Source organism: Carassius auratus, unplaced genomic scaffold, assembly GCF_003368295.1.
Source record: "Carassius auratus strain Wakin unplaced genomic scaffold, ASM336829v1 scaf_tig00217085, whole genome shotgun sequence".
In the NCBI taxonomy this organism is placed as follows: Eukaryota; Metazoa; Chordata; class Actinopteri; order Cypriniformes; family Cyprinidae; genus Carassius; species Carassius auratus.
In genome coordinates this window covers 149-22046 of record NW_020528887.1, presented here as the reverse complement: position 1 = coordinate 22046, position 21898 = coordinate 149, and the positions used below count along the sequence as shown (strand labels likewise).

The 21898-nt window shown below is 36.3% G+C and overlaps 1 protein-coding gene and 1 pseudogene across 1 annotated transcript; one reads left to right on the top strand and one right to left on the bottom strand.

Moving 5' to 3' along the window:
- Positions 1 to 1420: 1420 nt before the first annotated feature.
- On the bottom strand, positions 1421 to 15248 carry LOC113099913 (BRCA1-associated protein-like). The gene is made up of 12 exons (XM_026264821.1): positions 14995 to 15248; positions 13602 to 13763; positions 13333 to 13516; positions 12307 to 12496; positions 11929 to 12042; positions 9534 to 9682; positions 8085 to 8160; positions 4492 to 4630; positions 3726 to 3835; positions 3546 to 3635; positions 3321 to 3424; positions 1421 to 2277 (listed from the first exon to the last, which is right to left on the bottom strand). The coding sequence occupies exons 1-12, from the start codon at positions 15071 to 15073 to the stop codon at positions 1908 to 1910; spliced, it is 1767 nt and encodes a 588-aa protein (XP_026120606.1). The 5' UTR covers positions 15074 to 15248; the 3' UTR covers positions 1421 to 1907.
- A 1389-nt stretch (positions 15249 to 16637) lies between these two features.
- On the top strand, positions 16638 to 20979 carry LOC113099914 (torsin-4A-like; annotated as a pseudogene).
- Positions 20980 to 21898: the final 919 nt, after the last annotated feature.

The following is a 21898-nucleotide window of genomic DNA, read 5'->3' as shown; positions in this document are numbered from 1 at the left end:
CGGACAATTTTATCCAAAGTCGCAATTACACATTATATATATATATATATATATTAGGGGTGTAACGGTTCACAAAATTCACGGTTCGGTTCGATACGATACACTGATGTCACGGTTCGGTTCGGTTCGGTTCGGTTCGATACGTTTTAGATACAGCAAAATGTAAAAACATCTCAACTTTTCAGAATGCCGCAAGCGCACCGCGGGTCATGTGACAAGAACCAACCAATCAGCTTCATCCTTTCCCGTAACAAGGTTGACAGCTGATCATAGCTGTATATGGATTGCAATTTTGAAATAAATTTAGTAGCAGAGCTACTGCAAGCGATTTTTAGAGCTGCAAATCCATTTATCCTTCGCTGAAATTTCCGCGTCTCATGGAGAGAGCACGTCATTGTTGCTTAGCAAAGACAGACGCCTCAGGAGAAAGACGCGCTTAGCGTTTTCCATGCGTTTTTAGGCACGACATGTGAACGGCCCCTAAGGCGCTCGCTCACTCAGCACGCGCTGAAGGCTCGTTGCAAAATGTCTAATGCATTTAACAGACCAGAAATATAAGATCCTAAAATAACCAACAGGTCTGGTGTTTGGGTTGGATTCCCTGTAAGCTATAGTGTCTAAATGCTGCAGGGATAGTTTGCTGCGTGCATGTTTCTCCTTTTTTTCGTCTTTTCCCAGATAGTACTGACGCATATATCCCAGATATTCCCGCTGTTTTTTTTTTTTTTTTTGTAATCCCGCTGGTGTACCCTGTCATGTTGCAGATGCGACATACCGTTGTTTTTTTATCCACCACTCTCTTGCCATCACCATTATAGCTTAAAGGGAATCCAAAGTGCACCCAAACACCAGACCTGTTGGTTATTGGGGGATCTTCTCATTTCTAGTCTGTTAAACGCATTGGCTATTTTGCAACGAGCCTTCAGCGTGTACTGAGTGAGCGAGCGCCTGCTGAGTAGCCTAACATAAACATATAAGATGGTGTTTTTTTCTTCTTCGGGAGTGTCAGGGGCGTTGCCTGTTACGTTGTTTGGGTTATTGGGCTACCTTGTTGAACGCATATCATTATATTTCTTTCTCTCTCTTTTTTTTTTTTTTTCAAATATAATTAATTACTCCAACGAACCGTTCGGTATACATAATGCGTACCGCGTACCGAACCGAAAGCGTCGTACCGAACGGTTCAATACGAATACGCGTATCGTTACACCCCTAATATATATATATATATATATATATATATATATATATATATATATATATATATATATATATATATATATATATATATGTATATAAAGAATTTGAGAGAAACTCAGGATAATGTGAAATAAAGTCATAATTATGAGATCTAAACTCAAAAAAAAAAAAAAACTTATAAAAAGTATTTTATAGCAATTCAGAATATTTTTCGAAAATTCTATATTTATCTCACAATTCTGTTTTTTTCTTCCCGGAAACGAGCTCCCATATATTATAAATGCAATTCTTAAAAAAGAAAAAAAAAAAGAATACAAAACTAATCCAGATGCATTACAGCAAAATATAATTTTTTTTTCCTCTCTCTCTCTCTCTCTCTCGATGTGAAACATTACAAGAATTGTGTGAGCTCCATCCGTCAAGAGTTGCAGAAAGCAATATTCAATAATTCCTACAATCATAAAGTAAATCAAAGAATGACATCTTCCAGCTATGAGCACATCCGAAAATAAAATTCCTAACTTTGTTTTCATATAAAACTGGCTGAGCTACATTTCTAAGCAGGTGTACTCTTGCAAGATATTAGTGAACAAATCATAATATAATATATTAGAGCTTCTAACATGAGGAAGGATGGCTATTAAAACATCCTCATTTTCTGTGCAACATTTCTTAAGCACTGAATATATTAAACACAATGTCTTTCGCTACTTTCCCCTCTTGGATCGTCCCTTGCGGCCGCTCAGTCTGCCGGAGCCGAGGGCCGAGGGCCCGGGCTGTGGGGCGGCGGGGGCCGAAGCGATGTTGATCTGACCCTCTTGTATTTCTTGTCGGGCGTCTGCCGACATGCGGTCGATCTGCTGCTGCGTCTCCAGGTAGAACATGACATCTCGCAGCTGCTCCTGCAGCTCGGCGATCTGGCCGTCTTTATTGGCTGCCGTCTCGAGAGCCCGCCTCTCCTCCTCCTGCAGCTGCGCCTGGAGCTGCGTCTGATTGGCTCGCAGACATCGGTTCATCTCCTGCTCCTCCCGCAGCTCTTGACCAAGCTTCAGCACTTTGTTGTTCAGCTGTGAACATCTGCAGAAAACAAAAACAGCACAAAAATGACTTTAAATTTCGGATTTAGAATTCTACATTTGAATACAAATACATTGCATTACAATTTTAGGTGTGCGTTAAGGAGGCAGCCTTATCAGCGGTGCACAAGATGCGATGACGATGTAAGTGTCATTGCATTTTAATGTTTTTGTCAGCCTATCCAGTTGAAGCCACGAGAGCGGCGCTGCTACTGTACGTTAATTACAAATATAGCGGGAAAAGAGAACATCAATGCAGAGAAGAATCACTATTGCAATCATTTCTCGCACAAAAGAGTTGCATGTTTAGAAAGCCATGTAAAATTAATGCAAGTTCAACTTTCCCATCCCACTGCAACTTAATAAATATACTGAAAAATATACTACGTGTGATTGGCTTTCGGACCTTTGTATTAAACTATGCATACATATATTAACTTGGTTTATAAACATTATTTTAAACATTATGCACTTTTCCCCCCACACATAGTCATGTTATCTTATGCTTTGAATAAATGTGCGCAAGTAATAGTTTACTGGATGCGCCCTCTCGTGGCCTCAGGAGAGAAGCCGAAAGCTTTTTTCACCCTAATGGAAATTATGCATTTCAAATTACAATAGAATTTGGATTTTTATCATATTTAAGTAAAAAATGTTATGTATATGTAATTTAATTACAAAATTAAAATAAATATTCAAATAAAGTGGAAGGAAATCTCAGATTAATGTATATATTATTAATAAATATTTTTTATTTGCATTGATTTCTATTTAATATTATTACTATTATTATTATAATATTGCAAACATTAACTTAAGTAAACAATCTTTTGGAAACTATGTTTACCATGCAGTGTTATTTTATGATCATTCAGATACTATAATTTTTTTATTTGTATTAATATATATATTTAGTCATGAATGACCAACTCTGGGGTCTCTAGGACCAACTCTATAGCGCCACCAACAGTTTAAATATTCATTTTTCAAACAATAATTCTGATGAACATGAAAAATCCATCTGAAAGATAAAGTCAATTTTACTTCTTTTCAATGGATTGTCTTTCTTTGATGAGTTCGTTTAGTTTCCGCTCCAAACTGTCACACTTGTCAATCGTCTCCTTGAACTTGGCCTTCATGTTGTTGATCTAAAACCCACATGAACACAAAGAAGCTTGATCACTTATGTTAAAACGAGTAACAGTAGATTATTATGATCTTAAACATATGATGTTATGGTTTTATTCATGTTAACTGTGCGGTTCTCACCTCCTCCGCTGTGTCTTTCTCCAGGTGAACTATTTTATTCTCCCAGTAAATGCGCTGAGAATCCAGCTGGCTGGTTAATAAATATGAATACTGTAGGATAAAGATACGTTAAAAAGATTATAAGGTGATGAGGAGTATCTAAGACAATCAAGCTTTCCACACACACACACACACACACACCTCGAGCTGCAGCGCATCGATCTTCTCATCCTGACACGTGTCGCCCTCACACTCGTACTGAACCATCTTCCCGTCAGTTTTACTGGCAACAAGCCGATGGACGTAGTTATCTGATCAACATTAGAACAAAGGCTCAGGGTCACAATTCTTACAAACAATTTGAATAAATAAAAAAGTTACAAAAATTACAATTTTAAAATATAATACAACATTTAAATGCATTTAACATGCTTTTTTTTTTTTTGGAGTGAAATAATAACAGGGGGGGACTTGGTTTTATCCAGTTGTGAAAACAAAAACAAACTTTTGAATTTAAAAATTTAAAAATCTTATTTTGTTTCAGTTAGTTGACAAAGTATAATTTCTTATTTTATTTGATCTTAACTTAAACCTAAAACTGAACTAAAAATGAACCATATAGACATTAAACTAATAAAAAATTAAAAACACAAAATTACTCTTACTTTAATTTTTTTAATGAAAACAGAAACTATTAATAAAATAATTCAAAAACATTTTATAAAACAATGTAAAACATATATAATAATCCATAATCTGACATATTTTAATATGAATGATCAGCAATAAATAATGTAGGGCAAATCTTAATTTTACCCAGTATGATTTGATATCATTTAATACTAATCACCAGAAATGTTCATGCATTTCAGTGCAAATATATATATATATATTAATTATTTTCAAGCATGCGACTGCACATGAACAGAATGCCACTAGCGTCTTTGCTCTCGGTGACATCACACACCTCCTGCGTAGTCCCAGACCCTGTGATTGGTCAGCTGCATGGCGTAAGTGTGCTGCGTTTCCTCAAAGTGCTTGTAAGCGTGACGACTAACGTAGCGTCCGCAGCCAATATGACCGCAGATAAGACAGATCCACAGATTCTATGAGACAGTAACAAATATGTCTTAAATTTAATATAATGAAACATCCAGAGCTGCAACGAACAATTATTTAATCAATCTTTCGATTAAGTACTCAATCTGTTTCATTTTTAGTATTTACTTTTTTTTTTTTTTAAAGGTCCATACAGTGTGTAAACTCTGCAAACTTAAATTTTTTCTACGTAGGATATATGCTATACATTATATGCAACAAAAAACAAATAAAGACAAAACATGCACATTCACTTATCCAGGGGCGTGTCTAGAGCATTTTCAGTGGGGGGGCCATGCTGGGGCACTGCCTCCTAATGGGGTGGCCGCCACTGCCCCCCCCCCCCCCAAAAAAAGCGAAATTCTAAAGTGTATTACGTATATCCTATTGATTTTATTATTATTTTTAACTTGAATAAGTTACTTGTAAACAAATGCAGTAATAAAGCACATTTTTGATTACTTTAGTTTTTGTCATCCCTGTATATATCCATTAAGTTAAATTTGAGAATACATATATATATATTTTTTTTTCATTGAAAGAAACTCCCTATATCTTTGCTTCTTTTCATGGCTTGCCACTGCTCTCTTCCCTGCCTTCAAAAGAAACACTTATGTGTGTCTGTTTTTCTCAATCTCAAAAAAAAAATTCAAATTGTAAATGAAATGCACAGAATGCATCCACAACATTTCATGTGTAAATGGCTAAGTTAGGCCTGACAATTTAACTGACTCTCTAACTGACTTACTCTCATGCATTAACAAGTAACGTGTCACCAGACAAATATTATTATGGAACATTCTGTGCATATTGTCATTTGGTGCAATCTTGCTATGTGGTCACTGTTACAAAATAAACTGATACAAAATATGCAAATCAACATGACATGTTTATTGTTTGATAGCCCCCCATCGTATTTTACTTTTATTGTGTTTTATTAAACGTTGATTGAACATTCGATTGAAATCAACCACGACCAACGCGAGCAGAGCCTGACGGGGTAAAAACATTGATCTGAGAAAACCATACAAACATTTTAAACCATACATAAAGGTTACCTACCAGCTCTTTTGCTTTGTTTGGTGCCTTGTGATGTTTCGTTCTTGAACGACGAATCTTTAATGTGACTAGGGAAGAACAAGTCGTCTCTATGATGGCGACATCACTTTGATTGTTTTTTTTGTTTTGTTTTTTTACAGTGGATTCTAATCTTCAAAAATGACCGTGTTGTATGATTTATATCTTTTGAGTTCACCCTTCAGATTAGACTATAGAACTGTAGTGTTACTTGTTTAGGATTCAAAATGCTTTTAATTTATGTGATTATGTCCTTTTTGAGCAAGCATCTTATACATATATTATTAAAAATGGATTAAAAATTAAACTAGGCTATAAATACTTTATTAGATTATTAGATTATTATATAGCCTAGTGTTTATTTACTGATAGACAGTCAAAAAGACAAATTAATCAATATTTTATTTATTAAAAGGTTTTATTTATTTATAAAATAATAACATCACAGATCCTCAAGAAACAGTAACAAAAACACAGTGACAGAAATGTCAGAAATAGCGCATGGGTCTGTCACGTGATTAAGGAATGATTTGAACCCGAAGACTTGTCAGACAGGAGGTGAGTTAATCACAGACTGAAGACCCAGGTCAAGAATTAATTAATTAAGTCCAAGATCGCGACGAGCGTTGTTTCTCTGAAGACGCTGCACTTCTTTGAATCCCGAACTTCAGTAGAGTCTATAGACTGATTTGCCATAAAATGAACCAATCACAAGACATCTTATAGGGGGGGCACCTGGGGTGGCCAATCGAATTTCAGGGGGGGGCGGTGCCCCCCCTGGCCACCACGTAGACCCGCCCCTGCACTTATCTAGATATCCACCTTTTTCCTGAATATGAAAGTCTCGGCCCATTGAAAGGATGCTTCACATTTACAGTCTCTACAGTTGATAATATTATGATAAACATATGAAAAAGTTCCATCACTTTTTGCCGTAACTAACCTGTCAAACTCTAAGAAGTAGGAAGATGACATGTCTGAAAACACATGAGGGCACATATCCTACATACAGCTTGAAGTTCGGGGGATTTTGTCCAAAAAATGCTAAGAGCACACATTATTTTATTATTTCGCACATCGTATTTTAACTTAAGTGCTCGTTTTCTCATACAGGACTTTCCTTAAGCTTACTGCTGTTACTGTGGCAGCCAAAAACAGCACAGTTATATAGAGAAAGTTTTAGTTGAATTAATTCAGTCAATCTTTTTAATCCCGTTTTAACATGGATTTCTAGTGAAGACGAGAGCATCCAAATTATCCATTTAAAACAGTCCCTTTATATTTTCTTTTCTGATCAAATTACCACCATTTGTGTTACATGCAGCATTTTAAACCAACATTCAAAAAAAATTTTTTAGAACTAACATCATGAGTATTTTATGAGTACTTAACCCCTTATGCGTTGTTGGGGACTTTTTCCTCCACTAGGGGGTAAAGTTGAGTCTTATTTTTTGCCACAACTTTCTCTGTTTGAGCTAATGGAATGATTTTTGGTGACAAATCTTACATTGACCCATATTTTGGGCATATTCACTATCCTTTCGTTATGTTCGTATACTCCATATAGCTTCATATACAAGTCAGAAACTAAGCTTTTTTTGCACAGGCCTATCTAAAGGGTTAATGGTCCCACCTAGTGATCAACTGTAAAAATAACAAATTTTACCTCTTCCCAAAAGGGAAAACCACAAACAATCAAGAATGCATGATCATATGGTGTCTTGGCTTTGCAATCAAAAAATGTCGTTATAATGGAAGTCAATGGGGCAAAAACAGCCACCAACAACAAATTAGGGAGAAAAAAATTTAAATCTAATTGCTGCACAAAAACTAAAAATGCATCAAAGCCAATGTTGCTACTAATCTTTGACATTCCCAAGACCTTTATAAAAAGTAAAAAAAATCCAGCCACAATTACTTTAATATTGAAAATAAGTCATTTTGTGTGTTTTTTCCCCCAAATCAGTGACATTAATTATGAACATGGCAATTAAAGAGTTAAAATCTTGGATTTTTTAAAAACATTTGGTAGTTTTGATCAGGACTGAAGTTGATTAACAGATTTATGCAAAAAAAAAATTGAGAAAAAATATGAATCTGACACATTTTTACAGCAGTTTAATCGAGTTGATGTTTTCATCCCGAACATACTGAAAGGGTAGTGAATTTGAACAATGCACAAGGGTTAATGTAAAGTATTCCTATTTTTAAGATAACTTGAGTCCTAAACTTGTAAAATTGTGTATTTTAAATGTCTTTTGTCCTGAGAAATGTGTTATTCGTTACTGTAATGATGTTTTCTGTGTGTGATTAATCGATACTCAGCTTCTTTTCACTTGATTCTTTTTTATCGATTAGTTAAGTGAGATCTGAAAGGGTTGTTACCTCTTGCACTCCACACTCAAAACACTTGTTCTCCTCCACGGGTTCAGGAGTCTGACAGTATCTGCACACAGGACACCTGCAGAAGAGGTGCACACTATTAGTGTTCTTAAAGGCACAGTTTACCAATGCTCACCTGCTCACCAATGAATCCTCTGCAGTGTATGGGTGCCGTCAGAATTTTGCCCAAAGCATTGGTTTGAAGTTAAAAATGATTTAATGATGGATTTGTTTTTTTTTTAACAAACATGCCGCTTTTGGCTTCACAAGACATTAAAATGATGGAGTGGAGTGTTGTGGATTATTTGTGATTTTTTATCAGCTGTTTGGACTCTCATTCTGACGGCACCCATTCACTGCAGAGCATCCATTGGAGACCAAGTGATGCTACATTTATCTGAATATGGTGAAGAAACAAACTCATCACATGAATGCATCACATGTGCCAATAATTCATATGTGTAAACACTTCAACCTAAAACCATCTCAACAGCAGCGGTTTGCACTCCCACTGTGTACATGAAACATGACACTGTGACGTTCACCTCACAGGTCAGAGGTCAAATATGACAACAGCACAAAAACACAACAGTGAGAATAGAGAACGGCCCAGCAAACCTGTATCACCTCAATGAAGAATCAGGATGAAAAGGTTTAAAGTGACACATGTAAATAACAGGTGAGAGCAAAAGATGAGCATTAACAGTGTCATGCACTGATGCATCATGGGAGAAGAATGTGACGTGAAGGTGTGGGTGAAACTTTCCAAGCGTGAACAAAATTAACTAAAAAATATGAAATATATATGTGACCCTAGAGCACAAAACCAGCCAAATATAGCCAAAAATACATTGTATGGGTCAAAATTATAGATTTTTCTTTTATGCCAAAAATCATTAGGATATTAAGTAAAGATCATGTTCCATGAAGATATTTAGTAAATTTCCTGCCATAAATATCTAAAAACTTAATCTTTGATTAGTAATATGCATTGCTAAGAACTTCATTTGGACAAATTTAAAGATGATTTTCCAGATTCCAGATCTTCAAATAGTTGTATCTCAGACTAATATTGTCCTCCTAATAAAACCATAAATCAATGGAAAGCTTATTTATTCAGCTGATGATGTATAAATCTCAATTTCGAAAAATTTTGTGGTCCAGGGACACACAGACATATACAAACTTACAACTTATTGTTGATAAACAATTGAAAAACAAATTAAAATGATTTAAAAACCTAATGAATATAATAAGTCAACGATAAATATATTATAATTAGTGTAGAATCAGACTTGAATTTACCCAGATGGATTCAAATTAATATATCTATTTAATATAAATTTTCCCAATCCACACAACCTTGGATATATTACCAGGAAAGCTAATGTTTTTGATCAAATTTACAAAAAACAAATATTGTTTTGAAAATGATCAGAAAGTAGCACTCACGTTGCATCCTCCCATCTCTGCAGACACTGGCTGTGAAAGCTGTGGTTGCACAGGGTGGTCAGCACGCCGTTGACCGACTCGTCCATGCGCTCCAAACACACGGTGCACTTGGGCAGCTCCGTCAGATCCATCACAGGTAAACTGGCCCCCTGTTAATAATGAAGAGTTTGAGATCATTCAAAGCATTCCAGAACACTGCAGCTATTGTTGTGCATGCAAATCAGTGCTGGAAACACAACGTGTGTGTGTGTGTGTGTGTGTGTGTTTAAACAGAAACAGCTAGTCAACAACAAAACAGGTTAATCCTGGTCACTCAAGCAATGAATCGGTCTAAAACGGATTTTGAACCAAGTATTTGAACACTTAGTGTCGCATGTTCAAATCATAGTAGCTGCTTGCTATAACAATGATAATAATAGGATTTCGTTTTTAATTTGAAAACTTATTGTTAATAATTCCATACATGTAAAACATAAATGTGTTTGTTCGAAATATTTTAAATATGTTGATGTGTGGTTGATAAGGTGTTTGGGTGGTTGCCAAGAATTTTAACACTTCAATCATAACAATTGCTTGCTTTACTAAAATATATATATATATATATATATATATATATATATATATATATATATATATATATATATATATATATATATATATTTATTTATTATAAAATTTATCAAATTTCAATTTGATAACTTGTTGATAATTAACTGTAAAACAAAATGCATTTTAAATATCAAATTCAATATATAAAACATTAAAATACAATTTAAGTAAGCAAAACTACATTCAATGTATTTAATTAGTTTTGAAAAGAATTTTAACACTGATGGTGCATACAAATATATCTAGCTCTATAATACAACATAGCTTTATTACTATGGAAGCATATGGGTAGCAATATTCAATTTGGGATGTAATATGCAAAATGACAATGCAATATGTAAAATGACAATGCATTTCTGTATTTACATTTACATTTTCCAATACATTTGTGTAACGTTTGGTGCAAAATGAAAATGAAATTAATTTGCCATTTCATACACCAGTTTTAATATGCTTCCATACATTATCTCATAGGATAGGATTTAGAGATCCGAGATCGCAGATTCTAACCAACTTAAAACCTCAGCATCCATCTAAAAATATCAACGACCAGAGGAATATTCAATCACCTCATCAGCTAACAGTGTGAGGTTTATTGCCTTCCATTGTCAGTTGGGTTCGTTCTGTTGTGTTTCCTAATCTGGCAACCTGTGTGAGTGTTGAATATGAGAAGGACTGCAGTTCCCATTTCAACTACTAGCCATCACTATCACATACTGCACCTTTAAGTAAGTTTCAAACCAATTCAAATCATAATGGTTATTTGCTTTGGTATACGCTACTATCTAAAGCAGTGGTTCCCAACCTTTTTCAACTCACGGCCCACACAACCAAACACATATGTTTGCGCGGCCCACTTCAAAAAAATTAACTGACCCCGCTATTGTTGGGTTAATAACTTAGTACTCAGAAGCTAGATTTTAAACTATATTTATTGAATAAACTAGGGCTGTGCGATATGAAAAAAAAAAAAAAAAAAACTATCGCGATTTTTTTGATCAATTTTGCAATTGTGCTTTTACAGTCATAAATGCATTCAGGATTAATTTGAAACATATTTCCAAAAGAAAACCAATCAGAGCTTTATCAAAAAGTTGTAACATCTCTAGAACAGACATAAGTCAAAATTATCACTATAGTGAAGATGTAAAAAATGTATAGACTTGTGGCAAAAAAAATAAAATAAAATAAAAATCCTGTGTACAGGGACTTTTTTTTCTTTTTTGCCATGCATTGTTCATAGAGCTCATTAATTGTAGCGGTGCCTCAGGTGTTTGCAGTGTGTATACAGTATGTGTATGCGGTCAGCAGTGAGAGCGCATAAATATAACGCGAAAGCACATTAAAATAATGCACGAGTGCGAATCTCTCTGTTCGCAGCAGATTTCCTTTGCTCTGTCACAAAACCGGTCATGCTTGCTCAGATACACGCTGCTTTTCGAGGAGAGTGTGCACACTTAAAACGTGTCTCCTCTCACTTAAACTGCATCCTGTTTACTAACAAATTCACTCTATGCTCATGTGTTAGACATGAATTATTTTCGCACGTTTTTTATTTCTAGCCATTTACCGCAGTGAGAACGCTCTGATCCGTCAACATTGGCTCAGAAAAAAGGCGCATCACAGACAGTGTGTGAACCTGGAGTTAGGCATATGCGCACGCTCAAATCGTGATTTTAGGACGTTTTCTTTTAATCGCACAGCCCTAGAATGGACTGGAAATGAACAGAAAATAATTGGCGGCCCACAGGTTGAAAACCACTGATCTAAAGCACCGGAGTCTTACCTCTTCAGATTTGATGACTTCCGCTCTCTCCACATAGACTAACTGGCAGACAGCATCCTCAATGGAGTTGAACTGACGGCCGTTGCACGCTGTGTAGAAGCTGTCGGCATCGGCCTAAAGAAATGAAAAAACACTATGACGGACAATTCATAAAATACTGGAAATCAAAGAAACTTCAGCAGGCTAATTTGCATGAGTTTATTTTGCAAATCATGTAAATCAAGTGTAGCTGCAGGCAGCAATTAATGAGTCTTTACCAGAAAATGCAAGAAGAAAATATGGACTGTATTGAACTTCAAATACCGAATGAGTGAGGACTCCTGCCCAGTCGAACTTCAGTTAATTGTAATTGTTCTTATACGTGGTTAAATAACTGACCTGACTCCTGAACTTGACCAGCACCATGTACTGATTGGGCGTGGAGTCCCGGATGATCTTCATGTGCTCCATGACGTCGTTGAAGGGAGCCAAGAACTTCATGAGGTCGTGGCTGGTCATGGTGGTGGGTACGGTGAGGATGCACAGCATCGCGCTGCGCCGCACATCCTCTGTGAGCGACGTCATCTTACTGTCAACACCACATCACACAAAACAAGAGCGACGGCTCAGAGTCAGCAATGCAACGAAGTGTCTATTGATCTAAAAGACAAATTCCAGGTTTTTTTTGTGGACAACATACCACTGTTTACCACTGCAGTATTATAGGGTATTAGTATTAGCATAGAAAGAGACCGACAGACAGATATATAGAACTACAGACAGACAGACAGATAGATAGATAGATAGATAGATAGATAGATAGATAGATAGATAGATAGATAGATAGATAGATAGATAGATAGATAGATAGATAGATAGATAGATAGATAGATAGATAGATAGATAGATAGAACTACAGACAGGCAGACAGACAGACAGATAAAAGACAGACAGACAGAAGACAGACAGACTGACAGACTGACAGAAGACAGACAGACAGATAGAAGACAGACAGATAGAAGACAGACAGACAGACAGACAGACAGACAGACACAGACAGACAGACAGATAGAAGACAGACAGACAAACAGACAGACAGACAGACAGATAGAAGACAGATAGAAGACAGACAGACAGAGAGAAGACAGACAGACAGACAGACAGACAGACACAGACAGACAGACAGATAGAAGACAGACAGACAAACAGACAGACAGACAGATAGAAGACAGATAGAAGACAGACAGACAGATAGAAGACAGACAGACAGACAGACAGACACAGACAGAAGACAGATAGAAGACAGAAAGACAGACAGACAGACAGACAGAAGACAGACAGACAGACCGACAGACAGACAGACAGAAGACAGACAGAAGACAGATAGAATACAGACAGACAGACAGACAGACAGATAGCACTAACTTAGTTTTGTAGAGGTGCATGATGCCGTGGACGATCTCCACTGACGGGTTTCCGCTGAAGAAGGAGATCTGATCCGGCAGCTGTTTGGAGGGAGAGTCTGGAGTCCTGCTCTCATCTGTTTGATCTTTAGCTTCTCCATCTCCATCATCTGTGGACTTCAGATCTTCTCTACCGTCCTCAACTCCTGATGGAAAACACAGTCTGTTTACTCCTCACTGGTTAAACCCCTGTCACATCAAAGAGAGTGAGTGAAGAGCTGTTCTGCAGACCTGCGCTGGGCTGGAAGCTCTCGATCACCACGTCGCTCATGACACGGCTGCCCAGGTGCTGGTGGAGGACGGCCGCTCGCTCCAGCTCTGTTTTACCGGCCAGCGTCGCTCTAGCAGAGACCAGCGCTGTCTCTCTCATCTCGTCCTCTGACATCTCTGAAACTGTGGGACGCAGGAGATGTGAGCTGTGACACGAGGCCTCAACATAAAGGCCTCAAAGATATTCTAGAAACAAGCGGAGCGTGTGAATGCTCTCTGTTAACACAAAACCATCTAACAATGCTCATGCTTCTCAGGTTTCTCTGCTATACTTTCAGCTCAGCTCAGTCAGTTCTACTGCTACTGATACACTGAATTTACTCTAATACACGGTTTAGAATTATACTTTTTATCTCACAGTGTATTTGTTTTCGTTACACTGTTTGTTCTAACGGGTCCATGAAAAAACTTTTATGTACTTTTTTATTATTATTTTATTCATAATCCTGTTTATGATTACTTTTTCACTCTGTATTTGTTTTACTCTCAGGAAAAATATAATAATGATAAATTATTATTTTAAATGCAGTCCATTTATTTTTAATGCAGTCCATTAACCATATTTTATTAATTATCCAGTTTATGATTACTTTTATCCTGTTTGTTCCAATAGGTCCCAGAAAAATATAATAATATAATAAAACATATGAAAAATAATTATATTATATTTTATTATTGTATTGATTATCCAGTTACTTTTTTCACATTGTATTTTTCATTATCCTGTTTGTTGAGTTGTTTATTATGAAAATATATAATAATAATAATAATAACAAAATATAATAAAACAAATCTGTTTTATTTATTGTTTCTTATTATTGTTTTATTAATTATCCAGTTAATTATTACTTTTTTCACACTTGTATTTGTTTCATTATCCAATTTTGTCTTCTGTTTATCAAGCTCTGTAACCTTGGATCCAGAATTTGTATATTATTATAAATATGGTATAAGTATATGAATATGTATATATAATATATTATATATATATATATACATATGTATATATATATATATATATATATATATATATATATATATATATACATATTACATATATATATATATATATATATATATACACACACACACATACACACACATATACATACATATTTATGTGTGTACAAATACATACATGTGTGTGTGTGTGTGTGTAAAAATCAAGTAATGCATATTCATGCATGATTACCCTTATCAGAAGGTAATATAATGGGATTTTCATGTTACTGTATGTCACCTTAAGAACCATGGTATTTGCATGTCAGTTCAAAGTACTTCAAACGATATCATGGTACCAGATGACATGAATATGGCCTTCCTGCTGAACCATGGTAAACACAGTGAAACTCACCGGCGCAGTAGTGAAAGCCTCGCGGGGAATCAGACTGATCAGCGAGCTCGAGTCTGATCACAACCAGAGACACACTCATGTGTTCAGAGCACACACACACACACTCCACTCAGTAACACAGATTCACACCAAAGACCGTGTCATCCGAACCATATGCCATAGACACTGAACAGAATCACATCCAGCTATTATTAGAATAAAAAACGCGTTCAACAACAATGACGTTTGAGAGTGAGAGATAAATTACTGCGTTACTTCCGGGAATAAGACAACAATTCCAAAATAAAAGTCCTATTCATCGATAATAATAATAAGAGACTTAATATAATATGAGTTGTACACCATGGTATTTTTATTATTATGTTCTAATTACCAAAAACTGCAACTCTAAAGCCCCCCCCCCCCTCTCTCTCTGCTAATACTAATACCCTGTAATACTACTAATAATACTGCAGTGATATACAATGGTATACAACAAACAAATAAACAAACAAACAAAAAACTTGGAATTTGTCTTTTAGAACAATAGACACTTTGCTGATTTGTTGCTCTTTCTGATCGTGATTGTTATAATCAATATAATTATTATATTTTATTATATTAAAAATATTTTGCATTATAATCAATGCACACATTTATTGCTTACACTCAAAATACACTCTTAGTGTAGTAAAATTAAAATAAAATAATTATAAACGGAGCAATTTCAAGAGGACCACTGGTCTCGGGCCCTAAAAAACTGATAATAAATTATATAAATTTTATAATAAAATAAATTAAAAAAATTAACAGATAACACAAACTAGATAAATATGTATGTACAAAATTATCTATTATCATGCAATATATATATATATATATATATATATATATATATATATATATAAACAAGATTTGATAGAAAATGCGTCAAACATCATTTTAAAGTCAGTTTAATTTTTAGAATTTAAAAGCAACAAAAAAGCATACAGCACTACACGATTCAAGTATTGAAACTAAAGATATTTCTAAAACATTTTATTATTATTAAAATAAACAAATATAACAAAAAAAAAGGATAAGCAACATAAGTTACAAATGTTCTAAAAATGTTTAGTTTGTCTTCCAGTGGAAACCCCCCACAACATGCTCACATCAGAGTGTCAGTAAAAATTCTCATCAAATCATGACTCCATCTAATCTTTGATGATGCGAGGTGTAAAAATGCTGCTATTTTTGCATACTGAGCCACTGACAGACAGACCACGGAACATTTTCTTGGTAACTCTAAACTGCCGGCTCAAACCCCACCCTGGTGAACTCCCACATAGCTAGTCAACTGGGCCGGTTTATGCATTACAAATCCTCACCAAATCCCCCAGAGTGATTCATATAAAAGACTTAAAATACTTTTACACAAGCAAACACAGATTACACATTCTTCTAGTTCTCTTGATTAATAGAGTTCCCTTATAGAGTAAAAACAAAGCCTTGCGTGATCACCAACAATTTCAATCAATTTCTCAGTTCGCTGTCCGAATCAAATGGTGCACAATGTAGTGCAAACAGACTATTTTTGTGCACAAAGGTGCCCCAGAAGTTCTGTTTCTTCAATGTATGTGATAGAGGGAGGTGTGGCTTGCAGAGAAGATGATCAGAAGGAGGAGCTCACAAAGCTTGCCTGTTAATGTTCATCTGGCTGTGAGGAAGTCAGCTCCTCTCCTCTTCTCTCCTCATCAGTCAAGCTTCTAGAGGAATCTGATGTTTCAAAACCACACGTCAGAGTGTTTTCCAAAGGTAAGCCAACTCTGTTTTTTATAAAACAAGTTTTGCATTTGTCTTCCTGTACATTTTTCTGTTGCATCTGATAGTTTAACCACTTCAGCTGAGGCAACTGTCTAGTCTTACTTAACTTCCCTCATCTGAGCAAAACCACGGTAGAGAATAAGCTGGTGGGAGACTTCAGACTTGCAGTCAGTCAAGCACACTCATGATTTAACGGGACACTTTTTATTGCCCTTGTTCTCCAAAGAGGGGTGTGTGAAAAAGGATTTCCAGGAAGGAAACCGTGTCTGCCTTGGCAGGGGGCTTGTGAAGGAAAGGCAGAATTTTCTGGAATGTTGAACGTACCTTTTGCAAAGAAAATGTGTTTAAATGCACCTGAGAACTTTCAAGCAGCTTTCACAGAGTTTCAGGGTCTTTTTTGTTGCTGTTTGAAGCAAATAGGCTTCATGTTTCTGATTCAATTTCATTGTAGGGAAAACAGAGAGGCCTCTCAGGGAGCAAGAATTGTTATTTTTGTCATTTGATACTTGATGGTCAGACAATATGTGCATGGCTTTTGTTGAAAGTGGGTTCTTTAGTTTTCTGTTGAAGTGACACTTGTTTAAATGCAGTATCATTTGCATGTGTATGTGTAGTTTTATAAGGCATTCTTTCAGCCTGCAGGCGTGTTGAATGCAGTGCTTGGTAACGGTGAATGACGTTGCCACAACTTGCTTCCATGCCGTTTTGTGGCAATTGCAAACTGCACTACACTGCAGCGTGCATCAAAGCAATGGTTGAGTTTATTATGATGCACGCTGTTTACATCATGAGTCATCATTTACTGAAGAGTTAGTCGGGGACATTTAGGACAGAAAACGTGCTCATTTTGTGGTGTACAATGCTCATTTAATTTGAGCCAAGTTTGGTTTGCCCCAATGCAATCAGTCAGACTGCATTTGGAACAAAAAACCGTGATACAGAAATATAACTTGAAACTGAAGTTTTTATCGAATTGTGCATTTCTATAATGACCTCTCATTGATTATTTTAATGCACATGCCTCTTTTCTTGCTTTCAGCATTAGCTATTTTTTAACCATGGCAAATGCACTAAAATAAAAGATGCAACATGCATCACAAAGCAGAGGCTGAGTTTATGAAGCATACTGTTTACAACATGAGTCACCATGTACCAAAGGCATTTTCAGGGTCATTCAGGACAGAAAATGCGCTCACTTTGAGGTGGGTTGCTAAACGAAACATGCAAGAAGCAGAAATATCAAAATTTCACTTATTATGTACTGAGTTTGGTCCTGACCCAATGCAACCGCCGAGCCACTGAAAACAGCAGATTGTATTTACACTTTTGGTGTCTATAATGTCTATAATATCCTCACACTGTTCGTTATCTGAATGCATATGCTTCCTTTCTTGCTTTTAGCATTAGCTGTTTCATGGAAAATGTAAACTATCAAATGCACAAAAATAAAGGTGCAACATGCATCACAAAGGAGAAGTTGAGTGTATGATGCATGCAATTTACAACAAGTCATTCAGGACAGAAAACGGGCTCACTTTATGGTGAGAATGCTAAACAAAACAAAAATCAGAGAGATCCAATTCCAACCAGAATTCATTTGTACTTTGGTGCTTCTAATCATGCATATCTATAATGACCTCATGCTGTTTATTCTCTAAATGCATATGCCTTTATTCTTGCTTTCTGCAATAATAGTTTTTCTGTCAAATTCAAACTATCTAATACACCAAAATAAAGGTGTGACATGCATCACAAAGGAGAAGCAGATTTAATGATGCATGCTGTTTACAACATCAGTCATGTTGTAAGGCTTTTTCAGGCTCATTCATGACAAAAAAATGAGCTCACATTGTTGTGCCAAGTTTGGTCCTGCCCCCTGCCAGGTTGCTGAAAAAACGAATTGCATTTGCACTTTGGCACTGCTAATCATGCATGTCTATAATGACCTCTCGCTGTTTGTTTTCTGAATGCATATGCCTCCATTCTTGCTTTTAGAATTTGCTGTTTTATGGAATATGCAAACTGTTAAATGCACCAAAAGAAAAGCTGAATTTATGATGCATGCTGTTTGTAACACATGTCATCTTGCACCAAAGGCTTCTTAAAGGCCAATGAGGATAGAAAATTCACTAATTTTGAGGTGGCATGCTAAATGAAACATACAAGAACACTTAAGGGTTCTAAAAGCATTTATGCAGTGATACCATAGAACAGGACTGGTCCTTGTGAGCCACTTTTCTGCAGAGAATAAACACACCTGAACCAGACTGAGTAGCTAAACTCTGCAGGACTTGGCCTTCTGAACCATTTTTGGGTTTCCCAAAGAACCCTTCAGTAAACATTCCATTTATTTCTTAGTTTGAAGAACATTTGGATCATCTAAAGAACCTTTTCCACTATAAATAACTTTTTGTTCAATGGAAAGTTCTTCATGGAACCATCAATGTCAATCAAGAACCTTAATTTTTTCTTTCTCTACTAGAAAAACCTCTTGTCCACTGGAAAGAGGAATTTTAAAGAAACTTAAGCAGCAGAAACATTCCATTTGTTCTCATTTATTTTGTGCAATTTTCTGAGCAATAAATGTCAAACAAAAAGTTGTCAAAACAAGTTTCAAGCACTCAAGTTTCAAGTTTCACACATTTGTTATTGCTACCATTCCCCTGCTGGGAAACATGTCGGCTAAAAGATGCTGGCTGGATTTTGAAATACAGTCATTATTTATTTGTTTGCAGCATGGTGGTTACTTAAACTCTTATAGTCTTTCTCATATTGTTTGATTTTTAATTCATCATTGCTTTCCACAGATGGGAGAACAAGACCCCAGTGACCGGCTGAGAGGAGACCAGCTGAAAGAGACGAAGGAAAATGGCACTGGAAGTTTCTCCCAGTTCTCCTCAAGTGTGCGAGCCATGGTGCGCATTCGCCAGAAGTACCAGGCCATGAAGAAACGCCGTCTTGAGATCGCAGCGGTGTCGTCCCAGAGCTTTATGTCTCCACGGTCCAGCCCAAAGGTTTTCACCTTTGACAATCTTCCAGACACCATAAACTCAAATACCACTTCCCCACGCAAGCGGAAGAAAAAGAGGAAGGCACGGGTTTTGTATCCAAGCAGCAGCTTGAGAGCTGTACCCACAAAAGAGAGAAGCCGTGCAAAGAAATGCCTCTACTTGCTGTTCATCATCGTATTTCTACAAATTTACAATGCCATTGAGAACTTGGATGACCATGTGCTTAAATATGATCTAGATGGACTGGAGAAAACCCTTAAAAGGGAAGTCTTTGGCCAACAAGAAGTTGCAGACAGTCTTCTGGGTCATTTGCATGATTATTTGTCAACTTATGTCCACAATAAGCCTTTAGTGTTGTCGCTTCACGGACCTACTGGAGTTGGGAAGAGCCACGTTGGCCGATTACTAGCTCAGCATTTCCGCTCAGTTGTTGGCGAGGACTTGGTGATGCAGTACTTCGTTCTACACCATTTCCCAAAGACGACGATATCCCACAATGCACCAAATCTCTGGACTCTCACGTCACAGAAATGGTGACTCAGGCTGAGGAACAGGAAAGATACCGGTCTTTATCTTCGATGAGGTGGAGCACATGCCCAGGCAGTTGCTGGACACCCTGCAAGACCTGATTCATCCCAAAAACAACAACGAGTACTTAAACGCCATCTACATTCTCATCAGCAACCTGGGACATGAAGACATCACCAAATTCGTTCTGCAAAACTCCAGCGTCGCCGTCTCAGGCCGTCTGAGCTTGAGTCAGGAACTGAACCCTTGGCTGCGAGGCTATCTTGAAAGATACCACATGCTATTTTTGGAGGCAGACATCCTGCCATTTTATGCTTTTGGAGAAGAGCCACGTATTAGATTGTTTTATTGACGAGATGTCCAGGGAAGGATTCTACCCTGATCGCTCCCACGTTGAAAAGCTTGCTGAAGAACTATCATACTATATAGTTGGTGAACGGGAATTTTCTAAACCGGATGCAGGCAGGTTGTGGCAAAAGTGAACCTCCTTTGAAACAAAATCTGCCGTGCAGATGTTCAATGTGAGGAAAACCATTTTGTCAAAATTTCATTGTGCATTCAGTGAAAAAAGTGTTGTACTGTTACAGTACCGTAAAGTTTGGGGTTGGTAAAATTCAAATTCTCTTCTGCTCATCAAGGCTGCATTCATTTGATTAAAATTACAGTAAAAAAACTAATTGTTTTCTATGTGAATATATATGTTAAAATGTAATTTATTTCCTTAAGAAAATCCTTCAGAAATCATTCTAATATGGCAATTTGTTGCTCAAGAAACATTTTTGTGCAGAAACCATGATAAATTTTGTTCAGGATTATTTGATGAATAGAACATTTAAAAATACCATTTATTTAAATATTAAATCTTTGTCACTTTATAAGTTTATCTACTGTCACTTTTAATCAATTTAATGCATCCTTGTTGAATAAAAGTATTAATTTATTTGAAAATAACAATCATCTTTCTAACCCCAATCTTTTCCTTATTCATGTACTATGAAGCAAGTCCATAAAACAAGCACAACTCAAAATAATTCAATTTTTCTTTGTTTATTAGAATTTCTCAATTTCTACTGGAAAATTGAGGTACAAAGACCAACTTACACAAGATTGTAAAATTTTTATTATATATATAATAACAATATATATAATAGTAATATGGAAAAAAACTTTGGTTTTCATAAAAAATGTAATGCACAAAAAGCTCTTTTGTACACCGAAACACATTTGAAATGGTTAGCTAGCGGCATTTCTTCCCACAATGCAGAGTTGCTCTCTAGCCATCAATGAGTGTGTAATAGATAGTGTTGCAAGCTCTAAAAATATATATGCTGTCTGTTCAGTTTCCTGTGGGGCCTAAAGCCCTAGAAGTGCAACATAGCTCTAATGCAGCATCCTGAGAAATAACCTCAACCATGCAACTTTATGACCGACGCTATAAATCCAACGCAAGTGCTTAGCATGCCCTGACATCACCAGAGAAACACACTCAAATCCACTGCTACTTGTGTAATCTGGTTTGCTGCAGGTGCTCTACGTAAATATTTCCCTTAGATGGCCAGGTTTTACGGCCGGTTGAGATT

Bases quoted from the DNA above. Each gene is read 5' to 3' on its own strand.
- LOC113099913 (XM_026264821.1), bottom strand. From the start codon at position 15,073: ATGAGTGTGTCTCTGGTTGTGATCAGACTCGAGCTCGCTGATCAGTCT. The intron at 12,497-13,332 runs GTTAGTGCTATC...TGGTGTTGACAG, and splicing joins ATGCACCTCTACAAAACTAA to TAAGATGACGTCGCTCACAG. The intron at 12,043-12,306 runs GTCAGTTATTTA...TCATTTCTTTAG, and splicing joins TGGTCAAGTTCAGGAGTCAG to GCCGATGCCGACAGCTTCTA.